This window comes from Falco biarmicus, chromosome 16 (assembly GCF_023638135.1).
Source record: "Falco biarmicus isolate bFalBia1 chromosome 16, bFalBia1.pri, whole genome shotgun sequence".
Lineage (NCBI taxonomy): Eukaryota > Metazoa > Chordata > Aves > Falconiformes > Falconidae > Falco > Falco biarmicus.
In genome coordinates this window covers 4567477-4586952 of record NC_079303.1, presented here as the reverse complement: position 1 = coordinate 4586952, position 19476 = coordinate 4567477, and the positions used below count along the sequence as shown (strand labels likewise).

General features: G+C 46.0%; 2 protein-coding genes across 6 annotated transcripts in view; both read left to right on the top strand.

Moving 5' to 3' along the window:
- Positions 1-2302: 2302 nt before the first annotated feature.
- RBBP5 (RB binding protein 5, histone lysine methyltransferase complex subunit) overlaps positions 2303-19476 on the top strand; it is a 42859-nt gene continuing 25685 nt past the window's right edge. The window contains exons 1-14 of one of the 5 annotated variants that reach the window (XM_056361515.1): positions 2303-2500; positions 2638-2663; positions 2773-2945; positions 3730-3870; positions 4344-4506; positions 4966-5075; positions 5255-5374; positions 5660-5813; positions 5925-5996; positions 6544-6661; positions 8034-8103; positions 8216-8445; positions 8761-8955; positions 12394-14193. In XM_056361515.1, the coding sequence (XP_056217490.1) occupies positions 2482-2500; positions 2638-2663; positions 2773-2945; positions 3730-3870; positions 4344-4506; positions 4966-5075; positions 5255-5374; positions 5660-5813; positions 5925-5996; positions 6544-6661; positions 8034-8103; positions 8216-8445; positions 8761-8955; positions 12394-12419 (1617 nt within the window). In that variant the 5' untranslated portion in view covers positions 2303-2481 and the 3' untranslated portion in view covers positions 12420-14193. Of the gene's footprint in view, positions 2501-2637; positions 2664-2772; positions 2946-3729; positions 3871-4343; positions 4507-4965; positions 5076-5254; positions 5375-5659; positions 5814-5924; positions 5997-6543; positions 6662-8033; positions 8104-8215; positions 8446-8760; positions 8956-12390; positions 14194-19476 lie in introns of those variants that run through there. The other 4 variants (XM_056361518.1, XM_056361516.1, XM_056361514.1 and 1 more) reach the window with 4 other exon arrangements.
- Positions 14326-17523, top strand: TMEM81 (transmembrane protein 81). The gene has a single exon (XM_056361520.1). It carries the CDS (start codon positions 15711-15713, stop codon positions 16494-16496), a length of 786 nt encoding a protein of 261 aa, XP_056217495.1. The 5' UTR covers positions 14326-15710; the 3' UTR covers positions 16497-17523.

Below are 19476 nucleotides of genomic sequence, written 5' to 3'. Positions count from 1 at the left end.
CCTCTGCGAGTGAGGTTTGGGGGGCTTCAGTGCCCCAGCAGTGCCGTGCTGCCCCTGCAGAACGGGGGTTTTGAAGCACCAATTACCTTAATTCAGAGGATTATGACTTTTACATGAAATACCTTGTCTTGGGACTGAAAAGCAGGTGCGGAGTTGGCCTGTAAGGAGGCTGGGGGGCTCTAACCCCATCCCACCCCCCGGGCCTGCATGGGTGCACTATTTGGGGATGGGGAGAGTGACCCCCGCCTTCCCTCAACCTGCTCATTTTCCTTAAGTTACATGACTAATGCCTTTTTTTCTTTTACTGCTTTTTCTTCTGTCTTCTTTTTCTGGGGTTTGTTTTTTTCTTTTTCTGGGGTTTGTTTTTTTCTTTTTCTGGGGTTTGTTTTTTTCTTTTTCTGGGGTTTTTCTTCTTTTTTCTTTTTTCTTCTTCCCCCACCCCCCCCCCCCGGGGTTTTATTTTTCCCTTTTCTTCTTTTTCTGGGGTTTGTTTTCTTCTTTTTCTGGGGTTTGTTTTCTTCTTTTTCTGGGGTTTGTTTTCTTCTTTTTCTGGGGTTTGTTTTCTTCTTTTTCTGGGGTTTGTTTTCTTCTTTTTCTGGGGTTTGTTTTCTTCTTTTTCTGGGGTTTGTTTTCTTCTTTTTCTGGGGTTTGTTTTCTTCTTTTTCTGGGGTTTGTTTTCTTCTTTTTCTGGGGTTTGTTTTCTTCTTTTTTCTTCTTCCCCCACCCCACCCCCCACGGTTTTATTTTTCCCTTTTTTTCTTTTTCTGGGGTTTGTTTTCTTCTTTTTTCTTCTTCCCCCACCCCACCCCCCACGGTTTTATTTTTCCCTTTTTTTCTTTTTCTGGGGTTTGTTTTCTTCTTTTTTCTTCTTCCCCCACCCCACCCCCCACGGTTTTATTTTTCCCTTTTTTTCTTTTTCTGGGGTTCGTTTTCTTCTTTTTTCTTCTTCCCCCACCCCACCCCCCACGGTTTTATTTTTCCCTTTTTTTCTTTTTCTGGGGTTCGTTTTCTTCTTTTTTCTTCTTCCCCCACCCCACCCCCCACGGTTTTATTTTTCCCTTTTTTTCTTTTTCTGGGGTTCGTTTCTTTTTTTTCCTGTTTTTTTTTTTCTTTTTTTTCCTGTTTTTTTTTTTCTTTTTTTTCTGTGGGCTTTCTCCTTGTTTTTCTGTGGTGGCTTTTTTTTGTTTTTAATTTTTCTGTGTGTTGTGTGTGGGGGTTTTTTTGGGTTGTTTTTTTTTTCTTTCTAATGCAGACCTGCCCCTTCAGGAGTAAGCTGCCCCCTTAGATGCTCCAACCTCTTGGGGGGCTCAAGCCCCGACCAGCACTCACTGTCCCTGCAGCAGGGCATGGGCGTTACGTGTGTTACGGCGTTGTAGGAAAATGTACGGAGCTTTCCGCGCGCAGGGCAGCGCACTAACGGCGACGGCCGAGCTCAGCCCTTGGATTTTATTATAAAGTTGTTGTTGTTACTCTTTCGTGCCTGTGCTGCAAGAGACGTGAATGAGCTGGGGGTGGGCGCTGCGCGATGAACCTGCTGTGACAGTGCTGCCCCCGGGACAGCCCCCCCCCCCCCCCCCGCCCCCCCCCTTCTCTGGGGGGACCCTCTCTGTGCCCCTGGGACCTCTCCTCTGGGACATACAGCTCCTTCCCCCCCCCCCCCGGGATACGGGATACAGCCCTTTCCCCTGATGTGACACCCTCTTTCCCTTCCACACACACCCCCCCCCCCCCCCCAAGGACCTTACTCCTCTGTGGGGACCCCCATCTGCCACCCCTGGACCCCTTCCCTCCCCCCCCCCCCCCCCCCCCAAATCCTCCAGGAGCCCCCCCCCACCTTCTCTGCCCCCAGGACATTTCTCCCCCCCCCCCCCCCCCCCGCCCCTCTCTGGGAGACACCCCCCCCCCCCCCCCCCCCCCCCTCTGCCCCCCCGACCCCTCCTCCTCGGGGACAACGACGAGCCCCTTCTGCACCCCGGGGACCCTCCTCCTCTGGGGGACCCCCGCCCCCGCCGTGAACCCCCTCCTCTGGGAGACACACACACCCCCCCCCCATCTCCTCTGCCCCGGGAACCCCGTCCTCCGGGACACACACGCCCGGCGCCCCTGGGCCCTCCTCCCTCCGGACCCGCCGCCCCCGGGAACCCCCGCCGCCCCCGGGAACCCCCGCCGCCCCCGGAACCCCCGCCGCCCGGCCGCGGGGCCCAGCCGGAACGCTCCCCCCGCGCACGCGCCGGGCTGCCCGCCGCGCTGCCTGTTCCCGCGCCCGCGCGCCGCCGCGCTGCCGAGCGCCGCCGCCGTGAGGGGAGGGAGCGGCGCTGGGCCCGGCCGCCGCGGCGCGGGGCGGGGCGGGGCGGGCCGCGAGGCGCCGGTGGGGCTGGCGGAGGAGAGGGCGCCCGTCAGGCGAACGCGGGGCCGGCGCGGCGCAGGCCCCCGGCGGGGTCCTTCGGCGACGGGGACGGAGGGAGCGGGACGGCGGCCGCGATGAACCTGGAGCTGCTCGGTGGGTCGGGGGCGCGGGGGCCGGGCCGGGGGCGGCGGGGCCGGGCCGGGGGGCGGCGGGGAGCGGCGCGATCAGGCGGGCCGGGCCGGGCCGGCGGGCGCCCCTCACTCAAGCGCTGTCGTTGCGTTTCCTTGCAGAGTCCTTCGGCCAGAACTACCCCGAGGTAATGGTGCTCCCCGCCCCCCGCCGCCCCCGGCCCGCCGGCTGCTGCGAGCGGCACGGCGGGGCGGCGGCGGCGGCCTGAGCGCCCCCTGCGCTCCCTCTCCCCGCAGGAGGCCGATGGCACCCTGGACTGCATCAGCATGGCCCTTACCTGCACCTTCAACCGCTGGGGCACGCTGCTGGCCGTGGGCTGCAACGACGGGCGCATCGTCATCTGGGACTTCCTGACCAGGGGCATCGCCAAGATCATCAGTGCCCACATCCACCCCGTCTGCTCCCTGTGGTGAGAAGGGCTCGGCTTTGCTCGGAGTGATGGAATTCGATGTTCAGTTGCAGCTGACCTCGCAGCCTTTGCATCAGTGTGGAAGACTGCTCTCCTTTTTGTTAGAATTGATCCAGCTCCACGTTGGCTGGGCGTGCTCTGACGCCCTGACAGCCCTTAACACCCTGCAGGGCTGGTTGCTGGGCTGCCAGCCCCTTGATTTTGGCCGTGTCCCTGTTAGTTGAGTATCAGGGGCTCCGATGCCCTGATGGCCCTTAACACCTGGTGCTGCTGGTTGCTGGACTGCCAGCCCCTTGAATTTGCGCATGTCCCTGTTTGCTCTCAGGGGCTCCAATGCCCTGATGGCCCTTAACACCCCACACTGCTGGTTGCTGGACTGCCAGCCCCTTGAATTTGTCCGTGCCCCTATTAGTCGAGTATCAGGGGCTCCGATGCCCTGACGGCCCTTAACACCCTGCACTGCTGATTGCTGGGCTCCCAGCCCCTTGAATTTGCCCATGTCCCCAGTGCTGAGCATCAGGTGCTTTGGTGCCCTGACAACCCTTAACACCCTGCGCTGCTGATCGCTGAACTGCCAGCCCGGTGTGGGATACGCAGTTACATTTCAGGATACTTTCCTTTAAGAGAGTTTGGAAATGCGTTATGCCTGCTAGGTTTTTGGCTCTTTGTTTTTTTTCTCACACTAACAAATTTATATCTGAGTCTGATAAGTTGGTCTAAACTGTGGATGTATGCTTTATGCATTTAGGGAGTACCTTACTTAAACTGTTTCTTATTACTGCAGCTGGAGTCGAGATGGTCACAAACTGGTCAGTGCTTCGACTGATAACATTGTGTCGCAGTGGGACGTGCTCTCAGGAGACTGCGACCAGAGATTTCGATTTCCTTCACCTATCTTGAAAGTTCAGTACCACCCTCGAGACCAGTAAGTCCTGTGAAAAAAGGGTTGAATGCTCTTATTTTGGTAGAGCTAATGATTGTTAAAATGTCTTTACTGCAGTTTGCAGAGTGATTTTTCCAAGTCTAATAGATGACCTTGGTGTATTATCTTGTGATTAGGACCCTAACTGGATTTGTTGTGGCTCTCTTTATTATGAAAATACCAGGATGGGAGGAGAATAAACGAGGGAATGAGTCTTGGAAATGTGTGTAGAAACCTCTCGTTGAGTTTACAAGTTACTGCATAAACTTGGAGAAGCTTCCAGAGAAAGAAAGGAAGTGAGATTAGACAGTAGCTCAGTGTTACTTTGTGATAAAGTAACAAAGACAAAATAAAATAATAAAAATACAGAGGTATTATGTATTCTTGATATATATTGAGATTTTTTTCCCAGGTTCTAAATGCGGAAATTCTTTTCCAGGTGAGAAACTACTCACTTTTCTTTTTCTGCTTTGCAGAAACAGAGTTTTGGTTTGTCCCATGAAGTCGGCACCAGTGATGCTAACCCTGTCAGACTCCAAGCACGTTGTCCTACCTGTGGATGATGATTCTGATCTCAATGTCGTGGCCTCCTTTGACAGGCGAGGGGAATACATTTATACGGGCAATGCCAAGGGGAAGGTGAGACTTCAGCAGGCGGCATTGGATGCAGTAGCTTAGATTACTACTTGTCTTTGCCAAGATGCTTAATGTTTCTGGGTTGCGTTCTTTGTTTTAATGTACAAATAAGGCTTCCTGAATGTCTCTTGAATAATTGATACCGCGTTGATATTATCTTCTGAATAAAGCATCACACTTTATCTTTGAAGATCTCTAGACTATAATCTTTGAGTTAGGTCTTTGTGTTGCTGTTGTCTTTGATCATATTTGTTGGATCCTTTTCCAGTGTAAATAAACCAATGTTTATGTCACAGAACTGTCGCAGAAACTGTAGTAGAACTACAGTTGCAGAATCCCAACTATTCCTGTGTAGATTGCTGAGGCTTCTGTTGTCAGGGTTAGTAGCTGATGCGAAAGGTACCAAAAGGGGATTGAGTTAAGACGAAGACACTGATTGCCTTCTGTCTCTTTAATCTTCAGATCTTGGTCTTAAAAACAGACACTCAGGATCTTGTGGCTTCCTTCAGAGTGACAACTGGAACCAGCAACACCACAGCTATTAAATCGATTGAATTTGCTCGGAAAGGAAGGTGAATTACTTTATTTATCAAATGGTATCTTTAAAGATTAATTGAAAACTATGGGGTAGCTTGACAGAATGTACAAAGTGTTAAAAACTCCTGCAGTTCTTTCGTGGAACATTTTCTGGTTCTTTTTTATTTTCTTAGCCTCTTAATGCAATGCATGTTCTGTGCCCTCCTTCCTACAGCTGCTTTTTAATAAACACAGCTGACCGGATAATCAGGGTGTATGATGGCCGTGAAATTCTAACCTGTGGACGAGATGGGGAGCCTGAACCGATGCAGAAGCTGCAGGATTTAGTGAACAGGTAAGAGGCAGCAGGATGGCTGGTCGGCCTCACTTAAAAAGGTGAAGTTTGTGTGCTCGGCACTAAGGGGATTGTCTGGATGAAGGGTAGTACTGTATCTTATTAATTGTAATGGACAGTTGTTTTCGTTTGAAACCTGTCTGTCACAATTTGATTTGAAGTTTAAATATTTGTGGATGGGAGTATGTAAGATCTCAGCCTGAAGAACAAGCCCACCCTGCAGTCCTCCATCCTCCGCTTTGTGTTGTTTAACTGTTTAACTTGTGATGCTGTCTTTGCATGCAGGACACCGTGGAAGAAGTGCTGTTTCTCTGGTGATGGTGAATACATAGTGGCGGGTTCAGCACGACAGCATGCCCTGTACATTTGGGAGAAGAGTATTGGAAACTTAGTGAAAATCCTCCATGGGACCAGAGGAGAGCTGCTCTTGGATGTAGCAGTAAGAATAACTGTCTGCTATTGCTATGTTTCTTGTTATTTTGAAAACTAAGCTTTCTTAATTTTATTTACCAATTAAGCTTCTCCTCTTTTCTCTTTCAAATAAATCTAGTGGCATCCTGTCAGACCGATCATTGCTTCTATTTCGAGTGGTGTTGTATCAATATGGGCTCAGAATCAAGTGGTAAGTGTTCTGGATTGTTTCCTTGAGAGATTCCACAGCGGTCTCTGTCTTCATAGACCGAATGGTTGCATGTTGAAGTCCTCTATTAAATCCCCGCTCAGCAAGCTTCTGAGGTTCACCCGCTTAACTTGTCTTGTTGAATGTGAGGAGGGTACCAGTTGCTGCGCTAGTTAAGCTTTGCGTTGTCTTAACTGTTACCACAGGGACGTTTTGTGTGGGAATGATGTCCTGAATGTATTTAAGTACAGGAAATCTGAGCGAGCGAGCCAAAACTGCAGTGGCTAGATGTGAACATACAGCTTTGTTTTATTCGCAATATTTAAGGAACGTTACAACATTGCTTTTTCAGTGCGAACTAACTTGTGCAGTTCCTAATTCGCTGTGTGACTGTGGACCGAAATGAGGCTTGCTTTTTTTTGTTTTGTTTTGATCTTGTATGCGGCTTGGGGGATTTTAATGCAGAATGAGATTGTAATTATATATGTGTCCTCACTATGGCTGCTGTTTCTTTGCATAAGGTAAAAATCGTTTTGAATTTGTGGTTTAGGAAAACTGGAGTGCCTTTGCGCCTGACTTCAAAGAGCTGGATGAAAATGTCGAGTATGAAGAGAGAGAGTCAGAGTTCGACATTGAAGATGAAGATAAGAGTGAACCAGAACAGACAGGTACTGCATTAAGTGTATTTCTCTGTAGCAAATAGTTTGTAGTCTTGACTACATGACCATAGTAAAAATTAAAACTAGTGATCACGGCAGTACACGTGGGCGTTGAATGACAGAACGGGAGTGGATAAATGAAGGTGTGTGAACTAACAGAGTCAGTATGATCCCTGTCAATTGCTATGCAACATTTTCTTTTTAGAAATGCCTCCCTTCTCCAATATATATTTAAGCAGAGAGCAGTAGTGAATGTACCTGTCGTGGTTTAACCTCAGCCAGCAACTAAGTACCACACGGCTGCTCGCACACTCCCCCTGCCCCTGCTGGCGGGATGGGGGGGAGAATCAGGAAAAGATAAAACTCGTGGGTTGAGATAAGAACAATTTAATAATTGAAATAAAACATAATGACAACAACAATTGAAATGAAAAGGAGAGAAAGAGTAATAAAACCCAAGGGGGAAGAAAGTCCAAGTGATGCACAGTACAGTTGCTCACCTCCAGCTGTCTGAAGCCCCCACCAGTCCCCAAGCAGTGATCGGTGGCCCCTGGCCAACTCCCCCCAGTTTATATACTGAGGATGATGATGTATGGTATGGAATATCCCTTTGGCTGGTTCAGGTCAGCTGTCCTGGCTCTGCTCCCTCCTGGCTTCTTGTGCACCTGCTCACTGGCACAGCAGGGGAAACCTGCAAAGTCCTTGATTTAGAGTAAACACTACTTAGCAAGAACTAAACCGTCAGTGTGTTATCAACATTATTCTCATACTAAATCCAAACCACAGCACTATACCAGCTATCCAGAAGAAAATTAACTCTATCCCAGCCCGGATGTACAGGCTTGCTCTCCCAGAAGCAGTGCTGGATTTCAATCCGTGGCAGTCCTACCTGGCCACTTGGTGGTGCCAGGAAATTGTGTACTCCAAAAGGCAACAGCTAAACTGTGAAAGAAATCAGAATTATTCCCAGCATACCACAGAGCTCTCCTCATTCCCAGGCTTTGCAACACTTCTCGTATTCAGATTAATTCTTCGTTAGCAGTTTCTAATATTCAAGTGGAACATTGGCTTGTGGGAATTAAGCACTAAAATAAATTTCATCAGCTTTAGAACTAGTTCAGTGAAAACAACAAAACATTAAGATTTTAAATCTTTTATCTAGCTTTATTACTGGTGTTTTATAACAACAGGCTTGTATTAGAACATAGAAAACCAAACTAAAAACCTGGTGTATTTAAGAGGAAATACTTCAGGGTTATCTTCTGCTTTAATTCTCGCTTCTGCATGCTTAGACACTTAAGCACAATCAGTCTCGTTCTTTCTAACTCATTTGGGCTTTTCCTTACTGTCTTGAACTTGTCTTTTTCTCCCTGGTTCTCAGGAGCTGATGCTGCAGAAGATGAAGAAGTGGATGTAACTAGTGTGGATCCCATTGCTGCCTTCTGTAGCAGGTGAAAGACCATTATTTTAAAGTATGAATAGAGAATGTATCACTAATATTGCCTGCATAATACGTTATAATAGCCCCTAGTTTTAAGTGAAAGCAAACTTTTTCCTTCACAGTGATGAAGAACTGGAGGACTCCAAGGCTCTGCTTTACTTACCCATTGCTCCTGAAGTTGAAGATCCAGAAGAAAACCCTTATGGACCTCCGCCAGATGCGGTTCAGAGTTCTTTAACTGATGAGGGAATAGGTTCTGAGAAGAAGAGGCAGTCCTCCTCTGATGGACCTCAGGCACCAAAGAAGAAGCCCAAAACCACCAACATTGAACTACAAGGAGTACCTAATGATGGTGTGTGGAAGCTGCCGTTTTTTTATTGTTGGTTCTGCATCCGAGATGGTTTTTAGCTTTGCCTTAGTTTTGGCTGGAGACCTGAAGTTCAGAAGGCCACTCCTTAATTTTTTCCTTCCTTTGAAGTTACTGCTCATGACAGTTACTAATAGCCGCCGTCTCCACAAATTTTCTGGCATTTTGCAAGCTAGGAGTGAGTAAGGCATCCTGAAACTAATTTTTAATGCTGTTTGTATCTTAACCCCAAGGGCTGCGTGTGCTGATACAAACATCTTAAGGGATAATTCACATTGGTAACACATTGTCTCTCCACAGAAGTCCATCCGCTGCTGGGTGTGAAGGGAGATGGTAAATCCAAGAAGAAGCAAGCAGGCAGGCCTAAAGGATCAAAAGGTAAAGACAAAGATTCTCCATTTAAACCGAAACTCTACAAAGGGGACAGAGGTGCTTTACCTCTGGAAGGAGCAGCGAAGGGTAAAGTGCAGGCGGAGCTGGGACAGCCTTTGACAGGTAAGGAACCCAGCGTGAGCGTCGTTGGCTTGCTTGGTGGCCTTGCTTTGTACAGACCCTGACTTAATATAGTCATTAGCGTTTTATCTTCCCAAATGGCACTTGTTCACTAAATGTTTGGCTGCTGTCAAGGATAGGTAAAATTTCACAGGTTTTTTTTTTTTAAAGTGAAAGTGCTTTCAGTATTTGTAATGAAACTGCTACCCATCCCTGTGTTACTGCATACAAAGAGCACGTCGGGTTTTTAGTAAAGATTGAGCGCTATTTCAAAAGCAAAAGATCTTTTGATAGCTTTAATATTTTTGTTAACTTCTGTTGACTCTTACATAAACAGGAATAATGTTCGGTTTTGGTGGCTCGATTTTGAGGAGGGAAAATGTAGGTAATGAGGGAGGATTCTGAAGCTGAAACTGACATTTTGTGCCATCAATACTAGGCAGAGTGCGGAAGAACAGAAAAGTTTTTTAAGCAGAACTAGGAAATGGAGCACCAATAATGGTCCGTTTGATAAACAATCCCTGAAATAAAATTCAGGAGCTGAATTTTCTATTCCTAGCTACACAGCAGCCTTATTTAAATCCCAGAAAGTACAGTTGCTGTAAATGAGGATGGGTTTTGGTGGACTTTTCTCCTTTTTTCTTCCTTTTTTTTTTTAGTGTCATATTTTGTTGGTTTTGTACTAAACCAGGACTGTCGCAGTCCCTTTTGTTGGGGCCCAGACTTAGTGTCGGAGAGACTAAATGTTTCCCATCTGTCTTACTTGCTACTTCGGCTTCTTCTTTGGGAAAAGTTCATTCAAGTGCAGTAAAGAAAGCACATGTTTGAATTGATGTGGACTCCAGTTTTTTTTTGGGGGGGGGATTATAGTGAAGAACTCAGGGTTGATATATGAACAGCTTCAAAGACATAATGTAATTGATACATCAAATTTTGCATTTCCTTGAACTCAGCAGCTGCTGGTGTGGATTTTATACTGTACAGAAGTGATATTATTCCCCACCCACCCCTCATTCCCTCACTGCTGCTCCTGTGCTACCCACCTTGCTCATTGGCCTTTCTGCTCAGCTCCTGTTACGTTGCTTGTACTAGTATTGATAATTGCTGTTTGCAGAAAAAGGGAAGGGGATAAAAGGAACTTAGCCTGTACGTGGAAAAAGTGGTGGATGTTTTCTGGGCTTCAATTTAATCCTTTCACACTGCACCTTGCAAAATCCAGAAATTAAACAGATAGCCAAGCATGTCCTTAGACCTTGTTTGTAGCCTGGGAGGTAATGCTGACCTTCTAGTGTTAGATTTACTGGACAGGGTGATTCACTTTTGACTTCTCAAGTCATTAGGGGTCATCCAGTATGTTTTACAATCTGATAGTAAGGAATTATCTGGATTGTGTAGATCCTCAGGTGTCTTTGCTGGCATCTGTTACACAACCTGAGTGCTCTGTTGTACCATGCTGGATGGACAGGGCGGGTTTGAAGACCAAATGAGTATAACCATTAGCTTCATCAGCAGGCCTGTTGATTTGCTTTCTTTTATCATGCTGCTAATTAACATGAGCATATGCAGAAGGATATAAATGAGAAAGGATCACACGCTGGAAGCTTAACAATGTGGCTTCCAAAATGAATTTCAGTCATCAATTGCTTCAAAAACCAATGCTGGATATTTTGACCATTTTAGTAGCTGTCTGTTTTTAGAAAAGTACTTTTAATAGCAAGTGGTTTTGTTCAGCTTTTTCAAGGTATGGTTACGTAGCTCTTATCAACTTGTTTTACTAATTTGCTTGATCTGCATCGGTAGACAGATCTCAGCGTGCTTTCTTCTTGCAGTGATAGCTGTTGCGTTGATCTGTTCTGAGAGCTGGGATAATACTATTCCTACTTCCTCTAACGTGTTTCAAATGAGGCAACATTCTAGACAGATTCCTTTCTTGGTTTTTTGTGTTGTTTTTTTTTTACACATCCTTGCAAAGCCATATTTGGGAGGATATTTCTGTGGTTTTCCCTGTAATGCTCCAGGCAGTCGTTATAATACAATTGGACTTGCTATAAAAGACAAGAGTGGAATTTTACTGCTGCAGAGCTTGGGATGTGCATACCTGTGCCAGTACAGTTAGCTTTGGGTTTTGGACACTGTAAAATGGAAATTGTCTTTTCTTATGAACAAATGGGTTTAGACCCGTGTTCCCTACTTACTTTATGCATCTATTGAAGATGGTAGAGCTCTCTGAAACCATCTATTGAAGATGGTAGAGCTCTCTGAAATTTACTTTCAGGCTTTGTTGCCTGTAAGCACTCTAAGGTGTTTTTCCATGGTAGCGTTCTTTAGCTTGATTGAGATACAGGCAAAGAATTGATATTGCAATGATGGACTTGTGTCTCTCATTAGGGCCTGTTATTGTGCTTCCTAGTGCTGTTAACTTAAGAGGATCTAACAGATCCATGCAGTAGATCTCAGTAGTCAGTGGTGGAAGTGTCTGTATGAGTCATGTTATGAGAAGAACAGATAGTGCACAGAAAGAAACTGTCACTTGGATCTTTCCAAATTCATGGTAGTCTCTTAGTCCGTGAAGTCCTTGTCTGTCTTCCTTTGTTGTCTTTACGGCTTGCACCTACAAGCCCTGTTTTGGGCAGCCAGGTTTTCTTGGGGGGTTGCTGATGTTCCACCATGTGCAAATGCACACTTAGAAATTCAAAAGGCCGCCTGCCTGGCACCCTGGAGCCAGACTGCCTTTTCTGTCACTTGTGCATGATGCTGTTAATTCTGCTAGTTCCTTGTGCTGTTGCTTTTGGATATAACTAATCAGCCGCTAAAACAGTCACACAACAAGCACTTCTCCGTTGAAAACTGTTTGCCGACATCCCATAATACAGTGTCTTTCTGCAAGCTGCATGGCCGTGCTTGGAGCCTGGTGCAGCTGCGTCTGTGTCACTGTGCTGTGCAGTCTGATAGTAAATGCCTTGCTCTTAAAGCTGTTATGTCAAAATCAGGTTTCAGTATAAACAAACTGAGATATTTGATCTGTTTTATAGTTTTAGGATAGAATCATACAGCAATCTGGTTTAACCCAAACTTAGGTGGAACTTGGTTTCAGTTGTGCTTTTGCTCTGAGATTTTGGGATTGATGAATCAAAAAATGTTACACCAGGTAAGTTTGCTTGCAACTTTGTGGAGTTAAAGCTGAGTTTCTTAGTCACCTTGTCCATGCCTGTGCACGTCATCTCAATTACAAATGCAGAAAGGCTGGAGATCTTAATTTGTCGTAGGTAATATCTTGTTGATTACGTGTCATTCTGAAAAGGATGGCTTTATCTAGAAAATCTTGTTTGCTGTCGTATTTTTTTTCTGGAAATGCTACCGTATTTGGTGGTCTCTGGTTTCTGGTAACATCTGTTTGAGTCTGGTTACTTATTTTTCACCTGTCTTTGATCTCTTTAGCAGGTGGTGCAATCTCAGAATTGTTATGAAGACACTCTTCTTTATCTTCCTGTATTCTTTCCTATACTGGCACCATAATGTGGAAAATAGATGAAGTGCTCAGTCAGAGTGAACTGACTAACACAGCAGACTGATTGTTCATGGATTCAGGGAGTGACTTTTGTAAGAAATGAATATGGAAGAGGAAACGGCCTTCATTTCTCCTTAACTGCCTCTTCATCGAACGGTGTAAGATGCTGACTCTCAGGTCATGCGATTTGCAAAGAGACTAACTGGACTGCCTTTGTGTTGATATATATAACTATTTCTAAAGTGAGCTGGTACCCAGAGCTTATCAGCCATTTTCTTTTGAATATTTTTGTTGTTCCCGAGTTGAAGAATACCCAAAGTACGTATTTTTATTCCTGATGCCATATGACTGTGTATCCTGCAAACTTCCCTTTCTTTGCTGTTAATTTTCATTTCAGTGAGTTGTAAGTCCTTCTGTGCCAGCTGCGTTACTTTATCAGCTTTTCTGTTAGCTCGGTGTGACGTCTTCTATGCTGACATGCTTAGTGAAACAGTGCTGCTGATTATGTGCCAGGTTTGATTTCATCTCATGTGGATAGAGATCTAATGTGAAGAATTCAAGACACCCTCTGAAGTCTGCAAAGAATGAATCTTCGTATTGTGAATATTTTAGACGTGAAGGATGACTCTGATTATGGGAGAAGGAATCAGTGAAAGTAGCTCTAGATAAAATACTCAGTTTATATGCTTTCCTCTAGCCTGTGATTCTGTCCTTGAAACTGGTTTTATTCTGTCTCCTTCCTGTCAGGTGCCCTGCCAGAAACAATTGGTTTCCTCCTTAGCTGGGAGGTACTGGCAGTTAGAGAAAAAACAGAGCTGGTATTTCTCTGAACTGAAACAGGAGTTCTTCAGGGTTTTTTTCCCCCACTTCTGGATCAAGAACGGAAGAAAGATGAATGCTAACAGTGCATTCCCAGCCATGCTTTAACCTTTTATACCTTAAAGATGGTTGTAATATTCCCTTTGTGGGAATGGGAAGAAACACTTTCTCTATCCAGTACCTACAGCCTGACACCTCTCTGTGCTAGACCAACTGCCTGTAAAAAGAAAGTTTCCGTTCCTAATGCCCCTTGCTTGATTGACGTTTATAGTTCCTGTGCAGTTACTTCCAGTTTTTCCTCAGATGTCATTATTGAGATTATCATTACGTATTTACGTTTTCGACGTATCCTGCAGACATGAAAAACCAAGAGGAGGAGTCATAAAGAGATTTATTAATTAGCAGTCGGAAGTGTGCAGTACTCGCATGAGAGATAAGCATGGGAAGAGAGGACGTGCTTTAAATCAGAAGGTTTTTGAAAACTGGTATTTTCATCTCCGGCTCTGGTACAGTGGCCTGCTTCATTTAATGAAATTCATTCCCATGCATTACAGTATTAGTTTTCTTTGTTCTTTCTGCTTGTAGGATGACTTTCATCTTTCCTGGGGCACACTGTTACGTCAAATCCACCCGTACGTGGTGTGGCTGACCCCACAAGCTTTAAAAGATGCACAGGCAATGGTTCTCCAGATCGTTTTGAAGCGTATGATTTGCCACAGACTCTAGCCTTCATTTCTGTTAAAACTTCTCTGTGCAGTGTATATGTCTTTGGTTTATTCTCTTCCATCTCTTATTTTATTTTTTGGTATCTGTAGTTTTGTACAATATTTGTCAGATACTGGCTTGATAGTAGTATATAGTAGTGATGTTAGTTTTTGTCTTTGTAAATAAAGAGGTATGTTTTATTTCCTAAAGTCAATGGGTAAGTCTTGGCTTTTTTATACAACTGTGATTATGTTGTGACACGTTTAGGAATCCAGCTGTGGTGCAAACACAAACGGATTGTGCCTTCACTGCAGTTGGTGTGGTGGTGTTTGGTTGGTTTTTTTTTAGTGTGGCACTTGGTGGATGATCTCTTTTCAAGGGAGGGGAGTAAATCTGTAGTCGTAATAAAAGCCCTGTATACCTGGGTGCAGCCTGGGCGCTTAGGGACAGGCGTGCGAAAGGGGAGCTGAACACAAAGCGTGGTGGGCGTAGAGGGCACCTCCAGGGAAACTGAATTTGGAAAATACATGTACTAGATCTTCAGAAGTCTCCAATTTAATAAGTGAAGAAGTGTTAGGAGGAGAAAGATGGATATTCATTAGCAGAGCTGTTAAAGAACATGGCAATCCAAATCCTTTCTGCAATCTGCTTCAGCTGCTGGTAAGGAGATGGTGATTATTGAACTACCTTGACCATAGTTTGATTGCTCCATTAAAAATATGTAACTTTTGATATTATTTTTTTCATTAAGAACTTTTTTCAGTAACATGTTATTCTTTGGGGACACTTGAGTACTACGTGGATTACACTGACATGTCTCCAAGCATTTTGCTGCAGTGGCAGCATACGAGTGGTTTGTGTTTTACAGATGCATCAGTGGAACGTGGAAATCTCTGATTTGGCGTTGGTGGCTGAGTCCTCATCTCGGAGAACTCGCTTTGGCTTTAGACTTAGGGGAGTTCTTTGTTCTTCCTTGGAAGGTTTGGGGCCGCATTCTGACCCAGGCAACAGGACTGTGATTGTGATGCTGGCACTGTTCCCTAGAAACATGGGCTCCTGGAGATGCAGGCCCTGCATAGAGATGGACATCATCGGTGGTAAAAGTCGGTTCAGATTGCCTTTGGTTTCAGTGCCATCAGACTGTCTAGAAGTTGAAATGTTTTTGTGGTCTTAGTAACTTGGGGTGTACTTTAGGTCTTGAGATATGTGTATATAGGACAGGACTGTACAGGTGCTGCATAAGGAATTAGGATTTCCTTATGCTCAACAGCATTATTTTAAAGGTTCTAGTAGTGATTACTTTTTTTTTTTGGCAGTTTGGTGGGAAAATCAAACTGGAACAGTACTACTTTACAGTGGAAATTCATCCAAAATAGTATGTAAAATCTTACAGAGAAGGGAGGAGTAAATCTTTTTTAAATTGTCAAATATATCAGAGTTGCTGGAATGGAGTGGATTAAAATATTTGGCTGCCCTGTTACAAGAACTGGGATTCACGATTCACGTTCGGACTGATAGGCTACTGCGTTGCATCTTTTTTAGTGGTGGTGGACTTCGAGCCTGTCTTGTTGGAGGATTTTTCCCAACGGATTAGGTCTTGAAGATGATGCTGGTGGGATTTCAGAAATCCTAAGTTTGAAGATTTACAGTGAATTACTTTTGTGGTTTTTTGACTGCTGAATTTGCATGGCTTTAGAAAGTAGCACACCTGATTGATAACCCTGATATGGAGACCCTGGGGACCAGCCGCATCCTTGGGGTATTACTTTGTGCTTTCTGTCTACTGTCGGCTTCCTTCGAAAAAGTTACCATCCCGGCAGAGCTGAAGTCTGCTGTAGTGAAAATTGTGGTCAACGCCACATCCTGCAGCGTCACCTGTGGACTGGGCGTCAAACTGGAGGAGATGTGCGAGATGACTTCCGCCGGAGAGAGGAGGAATTGTACCGTGCGCAGGTCCGGCTGCCTGACCAGTTGGGTTTGTGGCTTGCTCCACTTCACCCTCCCTGCGGGCAAACCCTTCCAGTTCAGCTGCCTGACCTCGGATGCGGCCGGCTTTGGTAGCCAAGCCTACAGCTATACGTGGAGGCTTGCCCCAGCCCTTGTCACCACGAACGACGTACTGTTCAAACCTTTCAAAAACCCCGGCTCGGTCATCAGGTTTTCCCCTGTCAGGGAGTCTGATGCAGGGACGTACCGGTGTGATGTGCAGGTGCTGAAGACATTCAAAGTTGTCAAGAGGGTTTACTTTGGGGTCAGAGTGATCCAAACTGACTTGGTGGATCTGAACTTTCAAAAATCCTTGACTTGGGAACAGAAGTTAGCAGCAAATGAGGAGGAAGGAAACACAAACAACGGCACCCACGAAGAAGTGCAAGAACGGCAGCCCTTTTGGCAAAGAGACTTGTTTTATGAATGCTTGGTGGGAATTGGAAGTGGAGTGATAGGGGGTGTCTTGGTGAGTGTGGTGCTCTGCTTCTTGTGGAAGATTTTGAGAAAGAGAGCTGCAAAGTAATGAACTGAGATTTAATGCAATTTCTTGTCTCTCTCTCCATTAGTATTGATGCGTTATTTCATGGCGATGTTTGTAATTTTTTTTCTTTTTTTCTGGCTGACACAGTTTATTACCAAATATTTTCTTAAGCTTTGGAGTCTGGTAACTTAGTACAGGACTAGAACTTGAGTTTTAATGGAGTAGGGCAGACAGTAGCTCCAAATGGGGCAAAGGTTTGCCTCCACGTTGTGTGAAAGGCTGGTCTGGAATCATCCAGACACGACAGGAGCTAGAGGACACCAAGCCACAGAAAACTGCTCGCTGCTAACCGCCTTGCTGTGCTCTTCTAATGGGCCTTTATTTTACCTCTAGGCTGGTCGGAGGGGGGGGTTATTTAGCTAGTAACTTGCAATCTTTATCCCTGTCTCATTTCCTTGAATTTCTTCTGCCTTGCTGAGAACTCTGGTGATGTGAGCTGACAGAAATCGCCGTTTGATAGATGATATTTCTCCAGCAAGAGGTGCAAAGAAGTAAGGATGCTTCTGAGCTGGGCTTACCAGGTTTCCTGCTTCTTTGAGGTCCTTTCCATCAGATCCAAGTGGTCCGGTCTCAGTCACTGTGGGGGTGAGGGGCGGACCACCACTGCCTGCTTCCTCTAGAGAGATTTATCTCCTTCCACTAGAGCCTGGAAAACTGTAAAGTATTTTCAGGCGATAGCTTGGAGCTTGCCCTGTTTCCTTTGTAGTGTGGAACAGTGAAGCAGGGAGCACTGGGTAGCACAACAAATCTTCAATTTGAGCACTGCTGCTTAGGAACATAACCGGGTGTTTTTAATCATGACTCAGAGCTGAGCTCATTCCTGAAATGTTTGAAGGGGGAGGAAGGGAAGAGTTCAGTGGGCTTGTGGATCTTTTTATTTTTCATGGTGATTAATAAGTATAAAAGATGCCTCAACTCTGTAGGGAGTATTGTTTCCCCCTTGGTAGCAGAATCCACAGAGGGACCTATTAAGTGCCTTCTCTTTCTACTTTCTGTATCTTATGTTACAGTAAACAACTATATTTACTAAGTCTGGAGGTTTTTTTCTTTTTTTTTCTGTGAACTAAAGTACAGGAATGCATAGCACACCCAGTTCTGGGGAAAACAATGATTACGACTCTAACGTTAAAGGCTGAAGCATGCTATTATTTTTTCTTTTTACCAGAAAAACAATAATATGCTTCAATATAGAAAGAGTTGGATATGGAGGCAAATATCTTATTTGCAGAGAATCCTACACTAAAAAATCAGACTGAAATGTAGCGAGCCAAATCTTCGTGTACAGTGAGGTCGGTCATAAAAGTATATCAGGACAATGATCTGTGGACCCTGGGGTTGTCTAGATGTGTTTGAGTGAGGAAGCAAGCCTGTCATCAGGCTTGAATTCCCTGTTTGTAGTTCTGCTGAGCTCCCCATTTTCTGTGGGGAGACTTTAACGGGCATAACAACCAGCAGAAGCTCGGAAGCCTTGCGGGGAACCATTCCGCAGTGCCAGAAGGTGCCTTCAGGAAGATGCACTGTCCCTTCCTGATGCCTGGGGCAACCCTCTGGGAAGGCACAGAAGGGTTGGAGACAGCAAGGGACTGTATGTCCTTCCATCTGGGATCTGGTCCTGTGGGTGAGAAGTTCCTGAACAGGGCTCCAGTCGTCCCAGGATTTTCTTGCTTCTGTTCATCGGTTTCCTCTGACTCAGCGCTACAATACTGAAGTTCCTCCTGTGCTCGGTGCTGGCTTTGTCTTCGCGAGGCTGTTCCCTCTGGTTCTGCAATGCTTTTCTTTGCTTCTATTCCTTGGATAGGAGCATGTGCTGCTTTTTCTGAACCTTATTCCAGTATTTCCCAGCCTTTAGCTCGCCGAGGCTGTCCTCATCTGTGGTCAGTCTGCTTCGTTCTATGATTCTCAAGGCTGTGTCCTTTAGCAGCCAGTTCTTGCGTTGCTTCTTCAGGGTCCACTTGCTCCTTTTGCATGCCAGCCTCCATCTGTTCCCGTTATCCCCTGCTCTGCCCTCTGGGCTTTCATTGCATCGCCTGGGTTTTGCTGACACTCCAGCCGGGTCGCTTGGACACTCTGCAGCAGCCTTTTCCTGCGACAGGCTCCCGTAGCTCCCACGATGACGTGCGTGGTGAGGAATTGTAAGGTTTTTGAGCTGGCAGCAATACGTGGTGGTGGGCACGTCTGTGGCCTGTGCTGATGCTTTGTTCTCGCTAGCTTTCCCTCTGTCCCCGCTTGCCGCACTCTGCAGGCAGTTCATCCCGGTGCTGCACTTAGGGAGCTGCTTGTCGTGTTTGCATTGCTGGTGCTCCCCCCCCCCCCGTGAGGTATTTCTTGTTCCCTGCAAATTGCTCTGTATTGGCTGCATTTGCTTTCCAGGAGTTCTTGAAATCTTCTGCACTCCTCTGCGCTTACACTGCAGAAATGGGAGTTGCTTAACTCATCGTAGGTGGGGAAGGATCCGTACGTAGTCTGCTCCGTGCAGGTGTGCTGGCACCAAGGGCCACGCTGGGACCTTCCTGGCCATGGGCTGATTCTGCTCCTGCATCAGGCCCTGAATTCTCACCTGGCTGAGTGCTGGTGTCTGTAAAGCCCAGGCTGCTGTCCAACTCGGGATGGAGAAATGCCTGCTTTTCTTCTTTGCCTTCACTGCTTTCACTTTCCGCCTAAAAACAAACCCACAAGCTGTTAGAGATCTTTGGGGCTATCCTCCCTGACTGAGCATGAGTCATCTCTCTAAGCATCCTCCAACCATAGGCAACGGCAGGATTTCGCTCTTGCCTGAAGCTTTCCCTGCTCCTGCCTGGGATGTGGCCTTTTCAGGGTCCCAGAGATACTGGAGAGGGCTGCAGGGATGCAGTAACAGCTGCTGAAACTCAACTCGTCTTGATGAAGAAGAGCTAATGCCTGAAAGAGAAACACAGTGAGAACAGGGAATGTTAAATCTGCTTTCCTGAGGTGACAGGAAAAG

Coding starts and splice junctions, on each gene's coding strand:
- TMEM81 (XM_056361520.1), top strand. CDS start 15,711: ATGGAGACCCTGGGGACCAGCCGCATCCTTGGGGTATTACTTTGTGCT.